This window comes from Electrona antarctica, assembly GCF_951216825.1.
Source record: "Electrona antarctica genome assembly, chromosome: 4".
Lineage (NCBI taxonomy): Eukaryota > Metazoa > Chordata > Actinopteri > Myctophiformes > Myctophidae > Electrona > Electrona antarctica.
In genome coordinates, this window is record NC_136809.1 from 46,843,107 (window position 1) to 46,867,395 (window position 24,289).

General features: G+C 43.7%; 3 protein-coding genes across 3 annotated transcripts; 2 read left to right on the forward strand and 1 right to left on the reverse strand.

The window, feature by feature from the left end:
* Positions 1-84: 84 nt before the first annotated feature.
* On the reverse strand, positions 85-4,664 carry cdk2ap2 (cyclin dependent kinase 2 associated protein 2). Its single transcript, XM_079500432.1, has 5 exons — positions 4,523-4,664; positions 2,026-2,184; positions 1,799-1,890; positions 1,123-1,243; positions 85-1,011 (listed from the first exon to the last, which is right to left on the reverse strand). Exons 2-5 carry the CDS (start codon positions 2,078-2,080, stop codon positions 944-946), a joined length of 336 nt encoding a protein of 111 aa, XP_079356558.1. The 5' UTR covers positions 2,081-2,184; positions 4,523-4,664; the 3' UTR covers positions 85-943.
* LOC306921345 (free fatty acid receptor 4-like) lies at positions 4,034-15,757 on the forward strand (the record flags this gene model as incomplete). Its single annotated transcript, XM_079498456.1, has 4 exons — positions 4,034-4,139; positions 14,061-14,533; positions 14,676-14,807; positions 15,314-15,757. Coding segments are annotated over 4 exons (1,056 nt in total), but the record flags the coding sequence as incomplete, so codon positions are not given.
* On the forward strand, positions 9,752-11,896 carry ttc12 (tetratricopeptide repeat domain 12; the record flags this gene model as incomplete). The annotated part of the gene is made up of 1 exon (XM_079499504.1): positions 9,752-11,896. The coding sequence occupies one exon, from the start codon at positions 9,752-9,754 to the stop codon at positions 11,894-11,896; it is 2,145 nt and encodes a 714-aa protein (XP_079355630.1).
* Positions 15,758-24,289: the final 8,532 nt, after the last annotated feature.

A 24,289-nucleotide genomic window follows, 5' to 3' on the forward strand; every position in this document is an offset into this window, starting at 1 on the left:
TGACTCCAGAACAGTCTCGATGGCACTCGTTCCAAACAGGCATTGTATTAGTAGTTAAATATAAGACAAGTTTGACATTGAAAATGTTTTTCTATAATCATTTAATTAAGATATACATACAGAACTGCAAAAATCTGGTTTACAAAATTGCCATAATAACAAACAGATTTGAGATGTACAGAGTTTATGGGGTGGTGAGACGATTGGTGCATCTATTGTGCTGCTACTACAAAATGCTATGAAAGCAAATGTCAGATTGGGGTATATTCAAGATGCTCAAATTATTTTATACAATAGAAAAAATGGCTCCAATTGATAGTGTGGTTGCGAAGTGGTCTTCTGTCTAGCAGCTTGAGGAAAGATTAGGTTAAGATATATAAAAATAACCATTCCTTAGTCAAAAGTTATTACACAATACCCAGTAGTCCCATCTGTTAACCCATTTAGGCCTGACGTCGAAAAAAAAGTCTTCTGAAAGAATATATATTCAAAGATTTGTGCCGCATTTTTACGATTAAAAAAAAATAGCTAAAGTATTACATAATGTTTAGTTAAAACACCAAAAGGGGTTCCCGCCCAGAATGGGTTAATGGATAGCAGTACACCTTTTAGCTACAGTCCAGCTCAGTAAGAAGTTCAAGTTTCCTAACACCTTGTTTGGAAAAGTGGCAAGGTCCTCGATCTGTTGAACCTTGTGCATTTTGAATACACCCCATGGGTAACAGAAAAAAACTGTAGAATAACAAGTAGTATTGAAATTCAGGGTAACTGTTGCACTTGCAGTAGAAAATGGGACAAAATGCAAGTTACGCAAATGAGAGAGGGCAAAGAGTGGGTGGGTATAAGGGAGAAAAGAAGGTGAATAGTTGAAGCAGGTTTCATGAAGGTAGGCTAAGAAAATGAATCATTTAAAGAGTGAAGGATGGGGTGTTTTCCATGGGGGTTATGTGCGAGCGCTTCTCTCCGTCTCTGCCAAACACTCCCTGACCAATGCGCGGGCATGGATAATACCTAAAGGAGACAAAGAGGAAAGAACAGAAGGATCAAACTGACCTAATGATTTACCCAAAGGGGGGCCGGGGGGGGCTCTATTGGAGTTTGTTCTTGCCAACTAAGCTATACCTCTTTTTAGCCTCTCCATGGCACTCTTGCTGCCAGCGTAGGTGGGTCGGATCTCACGGCTCATCTCCTCGATGACAGACAGCAGCTCACTGTAGGTGGACCCTTGGGATACTTTCACCGGCTGTATGGGTGATACAAATAAAAGTACACAGGGTATTTAACCATCCAATTTAAACCTGTAACTTTTTTCCTTTACATTATGATGACTAGTTAGTATTTCTATCCAAAGCATCTAACCACAAATGCACTTATTTTCAGTATGGTACTGTAGTCACAGCATTGACATACTACACTGGTTATTTTATCTTTTGTCGCTCTATTACTTTAATTGGTTTCCTCAAGCTCGATAAGCAAAATATTTGTATCATCTTAAAGACTATTACTTCTGCCCTCTGCAGATGGAAGTAGCACTTCCATCTGCTCTAATTGCATGGTTGCATGGTGTGTGTGTAAACAAACAATAATAATAATCAAATTACTTGCCAGAGGTTCAGTTAATAGTGGTAGAAATCTGCTTGTTTATTTATACTTATGTGCCAAAGGGTTCTCCATTATGACGGGCAAAATCAACATCATTCCCAGGTAGCTAGCTATACAACCCAAGGTTCTACCAATGTTCAACAGTGCTTTTACCATAAAACTACAACAATGGAGGGTGACAGCATCAAAGTAATACCTGAACAAAGCCCATGGAGGGTGGGCCAAAGTCACTGAAAGCCGGCCTGAAATTAGATGATGACGGTAGAGACGGGGAGGGCACACTGGAACCTGGGTAGAGATAAAGGCTAGCTCTATTACAGTTGGAACATACATACATCAACATGAAGAGCACTGTATGTCCTCTGATAACCAATGACCCAACAACAAGAAGCACCAAAGATATAAAATGGGAGGCTTACAAACCTGGAGGAGTGTGGTTAGAGCCAGACGGTGCGGGGGCGATGGGTTTGTAACTCATGGCGAGGTCACTCCGCAGCTCCCCATAGGACGACGCGCCACTGCCGTCCGACCCGTCAACCCGGTGCTTATACAGCTTGACTGGTGGTTGTGGGCTCCTAAGAGCTGTGCATAGACAAATTTAAAGAAAACGACACGTTATGTTTTTGTATTATAAATAGACGGTGAAGATAAAGGAATGTTACACATTGCTTTCTGGCTTTATTTTGTAATCTATACTATAGATTCTATAGTATACACACATGCTCAAATGTGCATGGTTGTGAGCACTTGCTGCAATCCATAAGTTTCATGTTCCTAGCCAGGATTTCTCATGTGGGAGACCAAAACATATTGATGAATTGATTGCACACACAGGACAACAATGGAAACAAGTCCTTGTGACTTTTTGTGTTATCCTTAAATCATTATTGTATAACTGTACCTGTGTACCTTTTGAAAACTGTTATTACCCTATTGGTCTGAATATAAGACTATGTTTTTTTCCCTATGGAAATATCCTAAAAAACTGGGTTGTATTATAATCGGGGACTAGACAATTCAATGACATTCAATGTTCTTTTTCCACAAATGAGTCTTGAAAATGGGGATCGTCTTATAATCAGAGTTGTCTTATATTCAGTACAACAATACGGTATTCAATCAATCTATCGCTCCGCTAGGGGAGGCATTGTGCTTGCTCATGAGCTTCAGGCAGTACTAACTAACTTGGTACTAACTGCCCTACATGCGTCTACATTTTTCAATGGATGAATAGGGAAGCCAACTCTAACCAGTGGTAGATGTGTTAATTATGCTGTATTAACTTTTTTATGGTGTATTTATTTATAGCTTTCAGATTGCACCTTTAACAATAACAGAGAAGCCACTAACAGGCAGGTTAATTGACCATAGTAATTCGCCAGATAATGGTTTTAGACCTTCTAAGCAAATTGGCCGTATGTCTCTCTCCCTCACGTCTTGATTACGAGGACCGGCCATTAATCATGTTACTGTACATACTACATACGATAACAGCCATGTTTTAATCTACTTCAAAGCTAGCCTTGATACAAGACTATATATATATGCGATTGCATGGACAGGCACAAGGAAGTACAGGTCTGCTATAGCCATGGTTCACATGACGCTCGTACTTCACGATAATCATGACAGTCATGTTTCAGGGCTATGACAGTCATGTTTCAGGGCTATGACAGTCTACCCTAGACCTAGAATGTCTGTGATGGTATGATGAATTACCCCGCATGAATGGCAACACACTAGTTTGTTAGTTCTGTTCTTTGGCTATATAGAAGTGTCTATTTGTACGTCTCTAAATGTTTTGATGAATTGAACAAGGTGGACCCTCTTGTAAACAAGTGTAATGCTTAATTGGGTCGTCCACTCAGTTAACAGTCTTTGTATTGAGTTTGTGCTTGAAATGTACTGTAATTCTGCAAACTGTTAATAAATATTTCAATCAATCAATTTGTGCTTCCCAAAGGAAGTTTTTATATGTTCAGGCTCCAATAATTCAGCCTTGCCCTGACAGAATGTTGTTCGTGTGCAGCTCGTGTAAAAGTGGATATATTTTAGTCATTTTACTAAACACACGTTTTCTGCCAGAACGTTCAAATGGATATTCAATTCAAACTTTATTAGCAGACTCAGGTCCGTAGAGAAACATACAATGATATAAGGGGTAAACAAGAAACACGACAGGCAATACAATCATAAAATAATGTAAAATAAATACATAACTCTTAAAACACAGGCAGAACACACATATGAAACTAGAGGACAATATATCTGATAATCTGACTCCAAGTCTATTATTGTGCGAGTACACAGTACACACCGTGCGGAGTAGATCGCGCACATCGGGACCGATCTATGGCTGATTGGCTGTGTATTTGAGATTGCACACAGCCATCGATCTAGTAGTCTATGGCTAGGTCTGCTAAAAGGATGAAACCAAAAAGCCCTTCGGCTTGTTTCCATTGGTGTCCTGGGCTGTCCTCACAGGCTCACTCCTCATGCATGTACTCAATTCATCGTGTTGGTGTGTTTCAAGCAACGTATGTAAGCAAACATACGACCCATTAATTCTATAAAGCTGTCATTACTTATTTCTGAGTGCAAAGCTGAGCTCACTGTAAGGAGAGGGTCAGAGCCAGCTGCTATGCTGTTATCAGATGCTAACGTCAGCTAGCTGGAATCATCAAGCCAGTTAGCTCATTGAACCTTAAGCTAGCATCAACAACCCAGTTAGCTCGTTAAACGTTAGCTACCGAACGTTAGCTTGTTGTGCCGGGGTTAGCACAAACATTGACGGCAGGGAACGCAGTAACATGAACACCCACCGTTAAAAAAAAACACAGTGAACATAATTTGACGACTTCAATGAGCCTATGGCCATTGACAAGATTGCACATAGATCCACAAAAGGCACACATTTTACCTTGCTAGGGAAATAATTAGATCCTTTTTACAGGAAGAGACTGAGCTGCGATTCTGCGCCTCCGTTGTGTCTGAGTGAGCATGCGCAGGAAAGAGGCGTGACATGACCGACGTCCCGTCGTCGCCATTGTCATTGGTTGAATTATTAATATTATTATTAATTGATTGATTGATTGATTGAAGAATTTATTAACAGTTTGCAGAATTACAGTACATTTCAAGCACAAACTCAATACAAAGGCTGTTAACTGTGAGTGGACGACCCAATTAAGCATTACACTTGTTTCCAACAGGGTCCACCATGTTCAAATCATCAAAACATTTAGAGACGTACAAATAGACACTTCTATAGACAGAACAGGAATTCATCAAAAAAGAATTCATCAAAAAGGAGGTAAAAAGGGAAAAGAAATATATACAGTGAGGGGAAAAAAGGGGGGGGCGGGGGGGGGGATTCAGATTTTACGGGGGCCAGTTTCGAATTGCAGCCATCCGTAGGTGCCCTTTGAGAGCGGTTTTGAAGGAGTCAAGGGATTCGCATGTCTTAATGACAGTTGGTAGGGCGTTCCACATTTTGGTGGCATAGGAGCGAAAATAATTTAGTCCCTTGTTTGTGCCGAATCTGGGTTGTACATGGTTCGTTGCACTCCCTCTGGTGTTGTGGGTGTGGACTTCGTTAACATTAAGGAAGTATCTAGACAGGTACATGGGTATCTTGGTGGTGTATCGAATCTTGTGGACCAGACCCATTGCAAGATGCTGTACTCTGTCGTCGACCCTAAGCCATTCCAGCCTGTCGAAGTGGGCAGGGGTGAGGTGGGTTCGGGGGGCTAGATCAAGTAGGAGCCTGACCAGTTTGTTTTGGGAAGTCTGGAGCCTGGTTTTAAGGGCCTTTGAGGTGCTGTGGTACCAGGAGGTGCATGCATAGTCAAAGAAACCCTGTACAAGGGCTCCTGTTAAGGTCTTCAAGGTGTTTTTGTTGACCAGTGAGGAGATCCTGTAGAGGAATCTTGTTCTATGGTTGACTTTTTTGATTACGTTGGTGGCCATTTTATCACCGGAAAGATTAGCCTCCAGGATGGAACCTAGGTAGGTAATTTCATCTTTACGTGTGATAACATTGTCACCCACTCTAACCAAGAAGCCATTTGCCTTGCTGAGATTACTAATAGAGCCAAAGAGAATGGATTCAGTTTTTCCCAGGTGTAAAGATAGTTTGTTATCAGCGAGCCAGGTGCAGATTCTACCGAGTTCAGAGCTGAGGGCATTTTCAACCTGCAGTTTGTCCCTGTCCGAGACCAGCAGTGCTGAGTCATCTGCGAACAGGAACAAGTTGCAGTCACAGGCTGAAGTCATGTCGTTTACATATATTAGGAACAGTAGAGGCCCTAGTATGCTTCCTTGTGGAACGCCACAGCTCACTGGGAGGGGGGGGGACAGTGTTCCGTTCACTTCCACCATCTGTTCTCTCCCCTCCAGGTAGGATTGCATCCAGCTCACTGATGTGCTATCGAAACCAATTGCTTTTAGCTTGTTAACCAGTATGGAGTGGTTCACGGTGTCAAAAGCCTTTTGGAGGTCCAGCATGACCATGCCGCAGTATTTGCCAGCGTCCACCTCTTGTTTGATGTGGTCGCTCAAATAGAGGAGGCATGTGTCAGTGGAGTGGGATGTTCTGAAGCCAGATTGGAACTCGTACAATAATTTATTAGTGGCAAGATACTTTTCAACCTGTTCATAGACTATTTTTTCCATCACTTTCGAGATGGAACTAAGAATAGAAATAGGGCGGTAGTTGCCGGGGTCTAATTTACTCCCTTTCTTGTGCAAGGGGGTTACTTTGGCCAGTTTGAAATCTTGGGGGACCTGTCCCTGTTTGATGGAGAGGTTTACTATGTGGGTGATGATTGGAGCTATAGAGATGGCTGAGTCTTTGAGAAATTTGGAGGGAATGTTGTCATGGCCTGTGGCCTTGTGGGGTTGGAGGGCACTCAGTTTCTTAATTACCTCATCAGTTGTTACCATAACTAGTTTAAAATCGTCTTTACAAACACCTAGGTTTTTGTAGAAGGTTGTAATGTGCTCTACACCAAAGAGCCCAGAGTGGGAGGGCAGTTTGTTAACCAGAGTTGTTGATATGTTTGTAAAGAAGATATTCAAGTAGTTGGCCACATCAAGGTTGTCAGTGATGAGAGTGTTGTCAGATTTGATGTTTATGTTCGAAAATCTGGTTTTTAGTTTCTGACCATAGCTTAGTTGATTGTTTAGTAGCTTCCAGAGCTCATGAGGATTGTTTTTGTTTTCCTGAGCTTTATCATTAATGAAGTTACTTTTAGCTGATTTGGTCATGGCAGTTACACTGTTTCGTAGTTTGATTCGTTGTGTATTTAGGTTGTTCAAACGAGCTTGGCGAACACTGTCGAAGCGCTTGGCTAGCTTTGACTTGCATTTTAGAACTTCAGAGCATTTTTTGTCTCTGGCTTTCATTGCAGCCAGTATGTCCGAATTCATCCATGGTTCCGAGCGGGTTTTGCCCCTGGTGGTTCTCAAAGGAGCCATGTTGTTCAGTACTGATGTAAATTTGGTTTTGAAGCCAAGCCAAGCTTCTTCGACATGTGTGCTTTTAAGCTCATCGGACCAATCCAGACTCTCCAATACTTGGTTAAAGACCTCACTAGAGTAGGTTTTGAGGTCCCTTGATATGACTGTTTTGTGGCAGCCGGTCTTAAGTTTTTGTATTTTGCGGGTACAGAATATCATAAAATGATCACTAAGCCCACATACAATAACCCCTTTCTTGGAGATTCTGGATTTGTCCGAGGACAGAATGAGATCAATGACAGTTTGAGTAGAATCACACACTCTAGTGGGTTGGGTAATTAGCTGACTGACACTATGTAGATCACAGAACTTACTGAATGACTTAAACACAGGTGCTTCCTTTCGTTGCATGTCTGTATTGTAGTCGCCAATCAGGATTTTCTCTACACATTCCTCCTCAGCTAAGCACCCCTCAAGTATATCATAGAACCCATGTTGGTCAGGCGGTCTGTAGACGGTGCCCACTAATACTGATTTAGCTTTTTTGAAAATTAATTCAACCCACACAGTTTCAATTTCATCATGCTGTAAGTCAGTACGAGTAACATATTCAGTGTCTTTGTGAATATACATACACACGCCACCACCATGCCTGTTTCTGTCGTTTCTGATCAAAGAATAGTTCTCTATTTCAACTTCTGGGTCTTTGGTTGACTCATCAAGTTTGGTTTCAGAGAAGCTAATGATGTTCGCCTTACCGCATTGAAACATATGCCTGATTTCAGCCATTTTGGGTCCAAGGCTGTTGACATTCAGGTGAAAGATATGAAGTCCGTTGGCTCTGACTATGGTGCTTATCTCCTCCATGGCGAAGTAGGGGAGCGGAGGGCCATTGTTGATGTCTGTAGAAGCCGCGGGTTGCCGTGGGGGGAGGGTGGGGGTGAGGGTGTCGACCGGAGAAACAGCAGAAATAGCAGGTAAAGTATCACGACAGTTTGATAGATTGATTGAATACTTTATTAGCAGTTTGCAAAAAAATAAAAGTATTATAAACGTATGCAATTCATTGAAACATTTAATGACAGACAAATGTACAATATATGCAAAAACATCATGGTTGGAAATTACATTTAACATTCATTAGATTTTCTGTGATCTGGGGTTTTCAGGCTCAAACAAGTGCTCTGATTTCCCTGTGGACTGTGAGGTGAGAGTCCACAAAACCATATGACATAGGAATTTGCCAGCAGATGTCACTGACACTGGAAATAAAAACATCTGGGTTTCTGAGGCTACTGACACTGTTGAGGCCTGTTTGCCTGTTTTCATTGAAGCTCAAAAGGCTTCAGAACACACAGAGAAAACGCCAGACCACAGAAAATCCACTGAATGTTCAAAGTTCAGGTTGTGTGGATGCAATTGAGGTCATACAACCTAAAAGAAAAACAAAAAATAAATGAAAATTAATGTCATGTCATGAAACATTTAAACACTTAGCAAGTGATTCAATTGCTATAAATTGCTAATTCTGATGTTATATTATTCAGCTGGGGACCCCCTGAAACTCCCTCAAGGGCCTTGGTCTCCTGGGGGTCCTTGGACCAAACTTTGGAAACCACTAGCATATTTCACTAGCACATGTGTTGTTATAGAGCTGAGTGGCAGTTTTTATTATGGCTCTGGACATTATGAGAAAGAGTTATATCTAACGATTCATAATTCTAGAGATTGCGTCTTCAAAATGTTCAACTGAATCAAAATTAAGATGGAATGCATCCACTGTGATTTCCATCCACCAGCTGTTTAAAAATCACACCTGTGTGAAGTGAGGGCCGGTCTTATCATCATAAATCATCTCATTCCAGTCAATCACAATTTGAGTCCTCACTTTTGTCTTCAATGTTTGTGTTTACACACTTTTATCTTGTGTTTGTGTTTACACAAACACTCAAAGCTGGGCATAGGAGTGGCTAACGCCACTCAATCACACCCGCGTGAAGTGAGGGGCACTCTTATCATCATACATCATCTCATTCTGGCCAATCACGATTTGCGTCCTTACTTTTGTCTTCAATGTTTGTGTTTACACACTTCCGTCTTCAATGTTTGTGTTTGCACACTTTTATCTTCAATGTTTGTGTTTACACAGACCCTCAAAGCTGTACACCCTCAAAAACCCGGAAGAGATGCCTGGTCTAGGCACTTTCTTGACGCCCCTTGACGCTTATGTCTGAGTACAGGCAGAGCGATGGAGAGAGAGAGAGAAAGAGAGGGGGGGTGAGAGGAAGGTAGAGAGAGAGAGAAAGGAGAGAGTGGAGGGAGAAATTGCACATATTTGGGTAGGCTATGTCATATACCCGAACGGGTATGGACTAGTATCAATAAATTATTACATGTTTTATTCACAATTTAAACCTCCATTTTGTCTCCATTTTTCCATCTTACAATTGGTCCGTGAGAAAAAGCTTTCTAGCTTTCTGCTAGCCCAACTTTCACATAATGACCATAATGCTTACAGCCAAATGACATCATCAATCTTTGGGCATTCGTTGCTATGGTTATAAATTGTGCAGTTGAAATATAGGAGAGTCATAAATGATTAAAACTAATTAAGAGAAAACACTAAAGAATAAGATTAAATAGATTATTTAAGAAAGTCATTTTGAAGGTTTTTTGGGGAAGAAACGTAATGGATGATTTTGAGAGTCTTTTGAAGAAGGTTGATAGTATAGGTGAGAATGATGACGATTTTGAGAGTTTTTTGCAGAAAGTTGATAAAATAGGTGAACTGGTGAAAGGTCTGAACTCTTCCGACCCAGAGGCTGAGCAGAAGGCGGATCATTATATCGCTACTTTGGAAGCAGATGAACCATGCAGGACAAAAATCAACAGGACAAATATCAACACAAACCCTGTTTCAGAGAATTCCCATGAGGCTCAAAGTGCAGAGAGTCCAGAACAATTCATGAAGACCATGGAGAGAGATGCAGAAGACAGGAAGAAGAGGAGAAGAGCAAATCGGGAAAAAGCTATTGTGCTTAAGGACAAGGGGAATGAAGCTTATGCAAGAGAAGACTATGAAACTGCTGTTAAGTATTACAGCGAAGGATTGGCAGAGCTACGGGATATGCAGCCCCTGTACACCAACCGAGCACAAGCATTCATCAAGCTGGGCAGGTATAAGGAGGCCATCAGTGACTGTGAATGGGCCCTGAAGTGTAATGAAAGGTGCATCAAAGCTTATATACACATGGGCAAAGCATATATGGCACTGAAAAACTACACAGAGTGCAGGAACTGTTATGAAAAGATTATGGAAATTGAACCTGCAAGGGAGAAGATGGTGAGAGAATACTTAACCCAGGCGGCTGTGGATGAGGAGAGAGAGAAGCAAGAGAGGGATGCGAGAGTAGAGTTTGTTAAGAGAGAAGACAATACAGTGCCGCTGCTGCTGGAGAAACTTTCGAGGTCTAAGCAGGACCCTCTCTACTACTGTGGAGTGGTGGAACTTCTGTTGCAAGCCATTACCGACTGCACTGGCCAGACCCTTTTCAGACTGAATAAAGGCTTCAGTATCATCAGCGACAATGACACAGTGAGGAGTTGTCTGTTACAGAGATCAAAGGACCCACATGCCAGTGAGTTGTGTGTGTCGGTGCTGAGATTATGGAAGGTGTTTTGCAATGGCAATCATGAAAACCAGAAGATGTTGATGACTTGCTCAGTTTCCAGCCAGTCTGTCGTTGACTTATTAACATCAGAGGACATTGCTGTGCAGAATGAATGCCTGGCATTGCTGTGTTTATACTCGTACACGCCACATGGAAGAGGTCTGGCCATTGACAACTTGAATTTGCACCTGTTGATCAGAAATCTAAAGGTATGCATCTCAAAGCCAAACAAGTGCAAGGAAATCACAGCACTGACCATTCTGGAGAACTTTGCCACAGAAAACAGATTTTGCATACAGATTAGAGGCGTGTTTTCACAAACTGTTGGTCTCCCTTTTGTCACAATACTGAGAAATATAAACGCAGCCAATAGGCATCTCCTTCCAGCGCTGATATCGACAATAAACTGTCTGGCTATTGATGATGTAATCCGACATAATTTGGCTCACTCTGCAGACATTTGGGAAGCCTTTCTAGTCGCTATGAATCACTGCAGTGGCTATAAATACAACAACACGCTTTATCCCCTACTTGGCCTAATGATCAATGTGTCAACTATCACCTCTCCAGCTATTCAGGAACATGCTATTTCCCTCTGCAGTCGGTGTATGGCCCTGTTGAATAACAGCGATGGAGAAATCATCTCTAGAGCCACAGGTGTGTTGAGCAATATCCTCCCACAATCCCCTGCTGCCGTCCACCACGTTGTCGAGCGAGGTGTTGTGAGGACCATGCACAAACTGCTAAAGGGAGACGGAGTGGCCCCCACAAAGTACGCCATTAAGACCCTTGCAGTGTGCACCAGCATCAGTGACTTGGCACGGGAAGAGCTGGTGAAGTCTGATAAAAGACTCTCCGTCCTGCGTTGTTTGCTGGTTTCCAATTGTGATGAGGTGGTGCATGGAAATACTGCCCTTTGCCTGGGCCACTGCCTGGAAGTGGAGGGAAGTGCCACTGATCTCCTTGGCACCGACATCGTGTTGTCGTTGCTGCGTCATGCCGCAGGGGAGGCCAAAAGGATCACTGTACAAAAGAACGCCTCCATTGCTCTGGGGAAGTTGTGTCGGGCCGAGCCCAGACACGTAAATAGACTTCGAGAGCTCCACGGCTTTGAGATCCTCCACTCCTGCATGAAGCTAATCACGGCACCAAGTCAGTCATAATCTCTGCCAATTATCAGCCATCCTATGATCCTATGTCATCGGTTCATTATCTTTTCACATTTGTACACTTGAGATAGGCTTACTGATATCACTGTCAGACCAGATGTGGCATTTATCTCTAAGACAAAAAGACAAATAAGGTCTGCACACTGATCATGCACCAAAAGCTTAGGCCCATAGGCTCCAATCATCTATTGTAAAACCTGTTGTTTTTATGCTTTAGGGATGTTCTTTTTGTATATACAGTATATATTGTTCTGTTCTAAAAGTCCATAGACTTGGCTGCCACATGACGTCACGTTTAGTGCTCTAAGCAAACATTAAAAGTCCATAGATATGGCTGCCACATGACGTCATGTTTAGTGCTCTAAGCAAACATTAAAAGTCCATAGACTTGGCTGCCACATGGCGTCATGTTTAGTGCTCTAAGCAAACATTAAAGTCCATAGACTTGGCTGCCACATGACGTCATGTTTAGTGCTCTAAGCAAACATTAAAAGTCCATAGACTTGGCTGCCACATGACGTCATGTTTAGTGCTCTAAGCAAACATTAAAGTCTGTAGACTTGGCTGCCACATGACGTCATGTTTAGTGCTCTAAGCAAACATTAAAGTCTGTAGACTTGGCTGCCACATGACGTCATGTTTAGTGCTCTAAGCAAACATTAAAAGTCCATAGACTTGGCTATCTATCTATCTAATATCTATTCTATCTATCAATCTACCAGTAAGACGCCCTGAGGGCGAGAAGTGACCTCGCCTTAAAGCGTGGGGTCGCGCTGAAACAACAGAGCTTCTTAATACGGCATGGTTGAGAAGCAGGAATTAAACTATTAAGCTGGTGTCAGTGAGGTCAGATGTAGAGTTTCTGGCCAGCTCCATATATGCAGATGTAGGTGATGATCATGCACTCAGATTGGAGTTTCCTCATGCAATGATCCTAGCCTGGGTATAATATAAGCCAGACTCATTAACTCATATCCTACTGTCGCCGCCGACGGCAGATTCACGTCAGGCTTATTAGCCAGGCTAGGCCTGGTCGCCTCGTCAGAGTCTCTGCTGCTGGAGCTGGTGCTCTCTGCACCTCTGCTCCTAAAAAGATGAGCCATAATGGCTGAGGGAAGTAGGGGGCTGGAGCACCCCCTCCGCCCAGGGACAGCCCCCCCCCCCCCTCGAACAGGAGGGGGAAAATAATAATAATAATGAGTACCACAGACGAATAACAGTCTAAGTCCACACTATTGATCCATAATATATAAATGATAGATAAGGGTTCAGGACAACGAGGCCTTTTCGTGGAGGGGTCAGTCTGAAATTTGGACTTAGACTGTTTTTCGTCTGTGGTACTCTAATGTAATCAAAACAGATTTCTGTTACTAGGCCTAATAAATATGCTGTATCACAGTATCGGTGCCTTATCCTGGTTAATTGCCTGTGTCAGTTTGCTCATGCGAGTGGAGAGGGAAAGTAAAAGCCACTTTTCCGTGTGAAAATGTGTGAAAATGCGCGTACACTCGCATTTTGCCTGAGCGCGCACCCCCTACTAAACGTTCAGCACCTCCTACTTACTGTAAACATCTTCCCACGGCCCATGTGTTCACTTCATGGGGCCAGTCCAATGGCGGCTCTTCTACATAGACTTCTATTGAATGGGGACAACGAATGGGGACAACCGGAAGTTTACAGAATGCATTGCAGTCTATGGGCTCGTGCGTGTACATGAACCACAATATGACAGATGAACTGAATCACGAAAGATGAAGTGAATTATTATTATTAGAGGAATTGCACTATCCAAGATGAACTGAATTGTGACAGATAAATTGCTCTGAAATTGGTCTATTCATTATTGAGGCTATTTTGCTTGCTATCAAGGTGTAAAAGCTGTTTGCTTTGACACAAGCTTTCGGCCTGTGACACAGCAGCTGGAGCAAACAGTATCACAAAGGTGGCTGGTGACACTCATTGCCACCCCTTTCACCCATGCCTTTAAATCGTCGTGCGTACCTCAGCACTTTCTTCCCATGAGACGTCCTCTGAGTTGGCAGTACGTATGAAGGAAGGAGTCAATTAATTGGAACAGAAGACCCCCAGGATATGGATGTTTCTCCTCACGGCCATTTTCTGCACCCCATAAATGTCTCTTACTTCTCCTTCTTCGAAGAGATACGACACTCGGTTCCCATTGGCAAGACTGTTGTGGAGACCCTGGCTATCTCGGCTGTCCTGCTGGTCTCCGTGGCAGCCAACATGGGAGCTGTGGTCATGGTCGTCAGAGAACGCCGACTCGTGACCAATAAGACGGTACTCACCCTCAACCTGTTTGTGGCCGACCTGCTTTTTGTCAGCATGATACCGTTGATCATCGCAGTACGTTGGACTGTCTCCTGGAGACTGGGATACACAGCTTGTCACATCGTGCAGTATGTCATTTGTGTGAGTGGCTGTGTCACGATCTCTACCCTGGCCTCCATTAGCGTGGAAAGGCTCCAAGCTATTCTTCGGCTGCAAACAGTCCCCACCCTCAACACTTGGATGGTGTCTGCTGTCCTCACTTTCATCTGGGCCTTTTCTGCCCTTGCATCCATACCCCTTAGCCTGTTCTTCACTGTAATGGAGGAGGAATTCCCAAAACATGTACGTATTGTGTGTGTGTGTGTGTGTGTGTGTGTGTGTGCGTGTGTGTGTGCGCGTGTGTGCGCGTGCGCGTGCGTGCGTGCGTGCGGATGGAACCACCACAGTGCCTTTCTCATATCTGCGTTTCATGACTTTAAAACAGGGAGATTTCCACATTTGTACTCTCAAATGGCCAGACAAGACTGCAGAGATTGTGTGGAATGTATCCTTTACGGCCCTGTGCTTCCTGCTTCCAGGCCTAATCATTGTGGTCAGTTACAGCAAAATTCTACAGGTAGGAATCCTCTAGTGACTGTCTGTCCCATGTACATGTCTGATTCACTATACTGTACATCTTGTGTAGATCATTAATGTAACTCTTAGGACAATGACTTTTTTGTGTCATTGTGGGAACAGAAAAGCTGCAGGACATTAGTGTTTACGCTATTGACTATACTGAAGCTGGAAATGGTAGCTGTATGTACACAAGGCTTGCATTATCATCTGTCAATATTACTTTGGAAGTCTCAGCACACTGGACTTGCACATTAGAGCATTAGAGATAATGGGACTACTTTTTTAAGCAACCTTTTAGAAATGTTAAGACATAAGAGTCATAATAGACCTTTGTGTCAGTTGGCTAGATACAGTCTCTCATTGTGTCTTTCGTTTTCATCAAATAATCACTATGTCAACTGCCTCTGTTGTGTGATGCATTTTTGTTATCGCCTAAAGAACAAGATAGCATTGAATGTGTATTAAGTTAATGATTGACACCATCTCTTTTGTCTGATATTGCAGGTTAGAAAATGTTCCAGGCGGCGGATCTGGTCCAGAGTTAACCCATCCTCTCTGGGAGAGTCTCGTGTGTACTCTGTCTCCCGCCAGGACATAAAGCTCTTGCGTACACTAATGGTCCTCATGCTCTCTTTCCTAATCATGTGGAGTCCCATTTTCATCACCAACTTCCTCATCCTGGCCAGGAACTTTCTAGGGCAGCTGGATGTCTCCTCCAGCCTGTTCTTCTGGGTGGTGACATTCACCATGACTAACTCAGCCCTCAACCCCATCCTCTACTCGGTCTTCCAGTTCAGGAATGCCTGGCGCAGGCTCTGTTGTGGCTCTGTAGTAGTACCAGTGATGTAAGGCAGGGGTTCTCAACGTTTTTGGCCGGGGACCCCCAGAAATGCTTTGGCAATGTCTCGGGACCCCCGCCCCGCCCCCTCTCGACCCCCAATATACATTGACTGCTACAATAACCTTAATAATAGAGACAATACACCATAAATAAATACTGAAACCAGATATCATTAGGGAAGGTGAATGCATGTACTATATGTGTACTATATGTAAACTCTTCATTTCCACTTTCCAGCCATTCAGTTGCAAAAAAAAAAAAAAAAATTGTTTTAGAATTTGGGGACCCCCCAAAATAATTTGGCGACCCCCCGAGGGGGATCTAAGGTACAAAAGAAAAAGACAGTCCGGTACCAGTATATTATCAGCCATCCTTCAATTACCCATGCCATGTGTTATATATCCATGAGAAAATCTGGCTAAATACCATGCTGTGGAAATACCATGAAAGACAAACTGTTCACTCATGGGCATACTGTCATAGTATGCATTGAGGTCCTTGAAAAGTGTTGTGTGTTACCGGCCTCAGACCTAGGGGAGTCTGGGTCGGCACAAGCGATACACAGGCTTGAATGCACTGTGGATCTGTGAAAAACGAGGAACAGGACACGTTCTTTAGTGTTGCTTGGCTCGGTCAGCAGCGGTTTATTACTGACTCAATATATATCAACATTCATTTGCATTCAATATCAAAATAATAACAACAGACATCTTACTTCACAATAGCTTCAAAAATACAAAATGCTGTATGGTTCTATATACATTGAATTGTGATTGAACAGTTGTGAAATCTCAGAGCCTCAATAAAAATACATTAAAAAAATAAATAAAAAAAGAATGATATGAAGGCTGGAATGTAGTGTTCTCAAGTGTTAAAATTTAAAATAAATAAAACAATATTCTGTAAAAAAAAAATACAAAATGCAATAAACCAAATAAATCAAAAATAAACTGTATCCTTCATAAAACCAAAAATAGTGCACAATAATAACCATTTTGACAATATCCAATCTGTATTCTTACTCTCAACATACAAACTTAATACTGTAGTCAGAACACTGATTCCATTTATCATAACAATACATTTCCTAAATCTAATACTCTTTTTTTTCCCTCGTTTTTCACAGGTATATAAACCATATCTAAACATTCCTAATGATGTTGAAACTACTGTGAACTGTCAGTGACATGTTTAGTAACGTTTTGAGTGTACTTGAAGTGAGTTTGGACCAGTAGTTTTATTGTTTTGATTGAGTTGAATAATGGCTGCTGCCAGGTAGTTTTACACTGTGTTACCACACGTGCGTGCATGTCTGAATGAAAACGTGTTATTTTGAATGTGTATTTGAGCTAATGGTGTTTTAGATGAGCCATTGGGGACATCTACTAAAGTGGGAAAGGGGTCTAAACCCCCAGGGCAGCTGTTCTCTGGGCTCGGCTCAAATAGCATTGTTCCGCCACAGGGCCATGCTCTGACTCTGCACTTCACCTCACATATTTGACCAGAATATGGTCAGGGGGCAGTATCTGGAGAACAGAAATAAGGGTTTCCACTGTGCTTTCACTGACACTCATGGCTTCCTTCAGTATTGCAGTCAGATCCACCTGTTCTTTGTTCTCTTTGATCATCTCTGCAATGACATTGCTACCTAACAGGGGACAGTTAACACAGTTCTGACTGATTAATATGGGCACCTGTATGTCAGCATGTCCATGGCTCTCACTGTGTATCTGTAAGTCAACGTAAGCCCATCCATCAAAGGGAACCGCCGTGCCATTTGCTGCAGATATTTTGAGGGGTTTATCTGGGAATAGGGATGAGAGTGGCTGTATTTTGACACTAGGCAATGCTTCCTCTACCCACGCCCTCCCCACCATAGTCACTTGGGCCCCTGAGTCGAGCAGCATTTGGAGAGGGACCCCATTAATTGCACATGAGACCATACATCGCTTGCCAATTAGTTGTGTGTGCTACACGTTTTCTTGGTGTTAATGGCTGGCACTGTGTACGTGTGTAGTTGGTTTTCCTGGGTTTACTGTTTCAACTGAGTTAACCTGTACTGGAGACTTGTTACTGGCGACGGTCACTGGCAGCCTCACTCTAGTGACCTCATCTCGTTTCCCGATGCCTTTCTCTGCAAACAGCCAAAAGGCTCTATGTCCTTCCTGACCACAGTGAGGGCAATGTTTAAGGTTATTTTGCACACAGTCCTGACATCGGCCCCTGGTCTCAGCTGTTTGGGGTCGAATTGAGGGTCGGTTCGGGGGTGGATCTGGGTTCACAGGAGTCGCAGATTCTGTGGGTTTGACAACCTGGGCAAAGTGTGAGGTCAGTTCTAGAATGGCAGCACGGTTAGCCTGTAATTCAGTCAACTTTGGTCTGTTTAGTCTGGTCAGTCTGCTCAGTCTGAGCTGTACTTACAGTCACTGGTCGGGGTTTAATCACAGTACCAAGGCATCTTAACCTCTCTGCCTCCTCACTTGTGGACTTAGTGATCTGTTCTAGGAGAAGGTCATCATTAACCTGCAAGTCTGTGAGGAAAGGTTTGAGATCACATCTGACATGGTTATTCTTTTCATTCAACCCTTGGTAGAGTGTGTGAAGGAATGTACCCTGAACAAGCTTTCTGTCATAACAAAAATCTGCACCTGGCTGTTGTGACTCAAAAACAACTCTGTTTTAGACCCATGATTCTGTAAAAAACTGCTGTGGGCCCTCTTTGTCTTGCTGTCTGGTAGTACTAAGCTCCTGAAAAAGCTCAGTGCTGTTTTTGTCTCTGATATGGGAACTGAGAAACCGTTTTAACTCACTCATAGTAAGGTCATCTTTGTTAGTTAACATTTCTATGAATGTACCAGGTTTAGTGATCTTAAGCACAGTGCGGATAACCTCTGACTCACTAAACCCTTCATCCATCTGTTTACAAAGGCTACTGAATGACATTTCAGACCCTGTGTCAGAAATCTGTCCACCATAAAGTTTAAACTCTCTGCGTGGAAAGATTTCACAATGTTAAAATATATTCAGATGACATCAGATATGTGGGCTACTGCATTCGATTGGTAAGAATGTCGAGATATTTCCCAAATGCATTGACACATGTTTTGATTAATTTTATCAGCCTCTCCCCTGCCCCCTTATTTTTTTATCCCAATAGGGCTCAAGAGGATTTATGAAAGCCACGAAACTACTGCGTAACCATACTTATTATCATCATGTAACTGTTTCAGGAGCTTTGAAAGCAGTTTGGATGGCTACACAGGAGATGCGCTCAGCGGGGCAATGGAGACCCAATTGGTCTCCGGTTCCAACTCCGATGTTGCGGATTTCCCCCCCGGACCCCCCTGGGGTTTAAGAGGTTCTATGTTCCCCACTCAAAAAAGAAAGAAACGGTTCTATAAAAGGTTCTATGTTCCCCCACTCAACCATGGAGGCTGTGGACAGTTCCGAAGTTGTTGTTGGGTTGTGTGTGTGTGTGTGTGTCTGCCTGCGTGCATGCGTCGCCATGCAACGAACCATGTACAACCCAGATTCGGCACAAACAAGGGACTGAATTATTTTCGCTCCTATGCCACCAAAATGTGGAACGCCCTACCAACAGTCATTAAGACATGCAAATCCCTTGACTCCTTCAAAACCGCATCAGTCAATCTCACCACCTGCTCACCACTACTGGAGGACGGACTGGCACGGCCAGGAGTGGCACCACCTGCACTGTTGGTGATGGATCTGGCTGGCGATGTAGTGGCAAGGTTCCTGGTTCACCCCATTCGACTGGTATCATCCATCTTATGGGCCCAGTATGTCCCGTTTATCATCCATCTTATGGGCCCAGTATGGCCATACTGGCATACTCACTGTCTCAGTATGTCATTATCAGCGATTGTCACTGATGTCGTGACGGAGGCGCGCCGTGTCTGGTGGCCTTGAGCTACGTGAGGCACCGCCGAGCGAGGCGCTAGCCAAGCGAGTCGGCCACCAGACCCGACTCAGCGCCGTCCGAGTTACGTCCCAATAGGCTATTAGGCAGAGAATAGTATATATTAGTAGCCCCTAGTTTCCATGCGCTGACAATAGTTGGAAATGACACGTCCACCAGGGGGAAACCTTGACCAGGCTATGGTGAGTATGCCAGTATGCCATACTGGGCCCATAAGATGGATGATAAACGGGACATACTGGGCCCATAAGATGGTATGATAACGGTCGAATCGGCTGGCTGGTTGGTGCGCTAGTGTCTCTGTCCATAGTCGGTGGAGGTGCGTGAATATCTCTTTCCCTGGGTGGGGACAGCAGGTGACTGTCCATGGTCGCTGTAGTTGAACTGGTCTGTTGAGTCGCTGCCACTCCGGGAGACCGTCTCCGTCCAGCGCTGAAGACTCCCCAGAGGAGTGAACCCCGACTAGCCACCCCCTCGGCACAGCCTGACCTCGGTAGCCCCTTGGACTTGGGAGCGTCTCCTATACCGTCATATTCGCTCACTCGTCGTCGCAAGGTATCGTGTCCTGAAGAGGATGGTGTGGAGATTTCATTCCCCTCACTGGATGAAATGGACAATGTGTTGACCGAAAAAACAGAAGGCATGTCGGAGGCCCAGCCGCTGAATTTAAACGCTGCCTTCCAAGAAGAGTCTCTCGCGGACACAGGGACCGGTGACGACTCTGTCCCAGAGCCTCAGGCTGTGCCCTGTGCTGCTTCTGATATTGAAATGCAAGAGGGGTTTAAAGCCCATCCCCAAACAGAGGCAGAGAACGTGGTGGAACTACCAGCTCCAGCATGCTCTACCACCCAAAAAAGAAAGGTCAGCTGTCTTCAGGGAGGGTCGGATCAGCCTGCACACTCTTTCTGTGGAAATCAACCTGAGGACAGTGGTGAGCCTGTGAAGAGATTGATGCGCTCAGCTGCCACTGGGAAGATGAAGGCTGCCTCAAATCGTCGCTGGTCTAAGGAGGTAGACCAGCAGAACACTCAGATTCCATTTATCATAACAATAATACATTTCCTAAATCTAATACTCTTCTTCACTCACACCATTAGCTCAAATACACATTCAAAATAACACGTTTTCATTCAGACACGCACGCACGTGCACCACGTGTGCTGTCTGTGTGGTAACACAGTGTAAAACTACCTGGCCAACTACCTGGCAGCAGCCATTATTCAACTCAATCAAAACAATAAAACTACTGGTCCAAACTCACTTCAAGTACACTCAAAACGTTACTAAACATGTCACTGACAGTTCACAGTAGTTTCAACATCATTAGGAATGTTTAGATATGGTTTATATACCTGTGAAAAACGAGGAACAGGACACATTCTTTAGTGTTGCTTGGCTCGGTCAGCAGCGGTTTATTACTGACTGCGCATGCGTGGGACCGAGACTATAGGCAGTTCCTCTATGATTGATTGATTGATTGATTGATTGAAGTATTTATTAACAGTTTGCAGAATTACAGTACATTTCAAGCACAAACTCAATACAAAGGCTGTTAACTGTGAGTGGACGACCCAATTAAGCATTACACTTGTTTACAATAGGGTCCACCATGTTCAATTCATCAAAACATTTAGAGACGTACAAATAGACACTTCTATATAGACAAAGAACAGATCAGGAATTTTCACAGTAGCGCAGGAGCGCCATCTATTGACTAGGAAGTCTAATAAGATGTGGCATCTCATAGAAAAGTGTCAATAATGTTAGAATAGTTCTAATACATCTTAAAAAATGGGGGGGTGTATGTTTTAGTGCAAAACTATTATAGAGGCTATTTCTGAACCCTCTACACGTGCATGGTTCCTACTTGTGTTATTCATGTGTGTATGCCATGGGCAGTGGGCAACTGGGCACACTGTGCCTTCAGCCAACCAAGGCCACTGGCTATAACATCCCCACCAGATTCCTCAGAGACGCATTAGTTTTGCTTTGGACAATTACCGGTAGGCTACTAGATCATGACATGACAGGCATAGAATGACAAAAGAACAAGCTGACAAAGTGTAAAACTCAAACTTAATATTAGATTGTCTGTCTGTCGATTTGGGACAGACATACAATCTAGGATCTAGATCTAGCTCAGACAATCAGGATCACGTTCCTGAATCCAGGACCATGATTGGCCACCCAAGCTTGTGATAGCACATCAGTGAGCTGGATGCAATCCTACCTGGAGGGGAGAGAACAGATGGTGGAGGTGAACGGAACACTGTCCCGGTGTCCCCCCACAGTGAGCTGTTGTGTTCCACAAGGCCCTGCTGATGGAATATGCTTCTGTTGAGATATCCTTTGCTTATATCCTCTTCAAGTATATTGTTGTCTAATCATATCCATTAATCTTAAATAAGGGCCAATTAGTTATGGCATAGTGTGATCATACGATTTTACTAAACATTATGAGTATGTTATGATATTAGATTTTTACTAAACATTATGAATATGTTAGGATATTGTTTATCCATGTTTAACCTTTTACCTACATGATTACGTATACTGTTTGTCTAGTATACTGTAAATGTCTCCCCTCACAGAACAGAAAGCCCCATACTGTCAGCACCAGACAATGATCTTATAAGTTGATGCTCAGGAAGTATTGAGAAATGGATGGAAAATACCGGATAACGGCTTCAGTGTTCATGTGACTCCAGTCCTTATAGTTCCATATTTCGATACGTTGTATGTTTTTTTGTATGTTCTCTTTCTCTTTAGGTTGAACATGACTGAATGACTCAATGACCATAAAATAACCCAGAGGAAAGCAGACGTTCCTGAGAAGGGAACATACAGAATTGATGACTCGTCAGAATCCACCTTTTGCATTGTTAACCGGTATGAATGGGCAAGGGTTAGTGTTGACCAAGTGCTCAGACTTTTCGCCCTGGCATTTGGTGATTGTACTGAAAGGGAAAGGAGTTTTGAAGCCCAGAGCATCTGTAAATCATTTATATTCATTCTATTATTCAATCTGTAATATTATAACTTTATGCAATTTGATTAAATACATGTTAACCTTAATAATCTTGTCCGCTCTTAACTTCACCAATTAAAGGACGCGCTGAGATAGTGTGCTCCATGAGGGTATTTTAAATGATCTCACTGCATTTGTTTTGTTGTTATCAAGAGGCTATCTCCATCACTGCCCATTTTGATAGGCTGGAATGACTTAGGGTTGACAACAGAGTACAGCAACTTGCAATGGGCCTGGTCTACAAGATTCACTGCACCACTAAGATACCCATGTACCAAAATATTTCCTTAATGTCAACTAAGTCCACAATCACACCAAGGGGTTAAATTAATTTCACTCCTATGCCACTAACATGTGGAGCACCCTACCAACAGCCATTAAAAAATGTGAATCCCTAGACTCATTCAAAATCGCTCTCAAAGAGCACTTATGGGCGGCTGCAATTCGAAACTAGCCCCTGTAAAAAAAGGTAAAGTCCCCACTCTATTTTTTTGAGTGGTGCAACCACTCCCTTACGGAGCTATGTGTGTGGGTGGCTGGGTGCGTCTGAGCATGAAAACAGCATGGTTGTTTTTCACCACCTGTGCGCAACCTAACACACACACAAACACACACACGCACATATTAAGTGTATATATGGTGATTTTGGTTGTGCCAGTACAGTGACAGTACAGTACAGTACAGTACAGTACAGTACAGTACAGTACAGTACAGTACAGTACAGTACAGTACAGTAGAGGGTACAGTAGAGGGACCCCCACACGGTAACTCTGTCATTTCTCAACCGTTACGGACGCGGGGCAGCTCGCCTGAATCGGGCCGGCAGCCTGGCTGCGTTCCTGTGGGTCAGTACAGTGACAGTACAGTACAGTAGAGGGTACAGTAGAGGGACCCCCACACGGTAACTGTCATTTCTCAACCGTTTCGGACGCGGGGCGGCTCGCCCGAATCGGGCCGGCACCCTGGGTGCGTTCCTGTGGGTCTGGAACCCCCCCCCCCCCACACACACACACACACAGAGTTGCACCACTCACTGTACAGCATCACACGGGTGTGATGCTGTACACGTTTTTCACTTTTGGAGTGGTGCAACCACTCCTATACGGAGCTTTGTGTGTGGCTGGGTCCCTGAGTCCCTGGCTGGCTGTGTCCGAGCACGAAAACAGCGTTTGGTTGGTTTTCACCTCCAAGTATCACTGTTGCGCAGCGTAACACACACACACACACACACACACACACACATATTAACTGTATATATGATGATTCCGGATGTGACAGTACAGTATAGCACAGTAGAGGGACGCCCTGGGAACCCCCACACGGTAAGTCTGTGATTTATCAACCGTTTCGGACGTGGGGCAGCTTGCCGGAACCGGCCCCGGCTCCGTAGGCGCTTTCCTGGGGGTCTGGATGTTCCGTGGACCCCCACGCTGTAACTGTCATTTCTCGACCGTTTCTGCCATAGTGATTTGCATATCATTATGGCCGTGGCTGCATGGGTTGACCACGCAAAAAGGGTGAAATCCCCCCAAAGAGAAAAGCAGGAGAAATGGAGTGCTGCAGGCCTGCAGCTGCAGGAGTCGTGCAGGACAAATGGTTCAAATAAATGGAGTCTCCTGCAAAATGCAGGAGTGTTGTTAGGTAATGCTGCTGCACATAGGCCTATGTAGT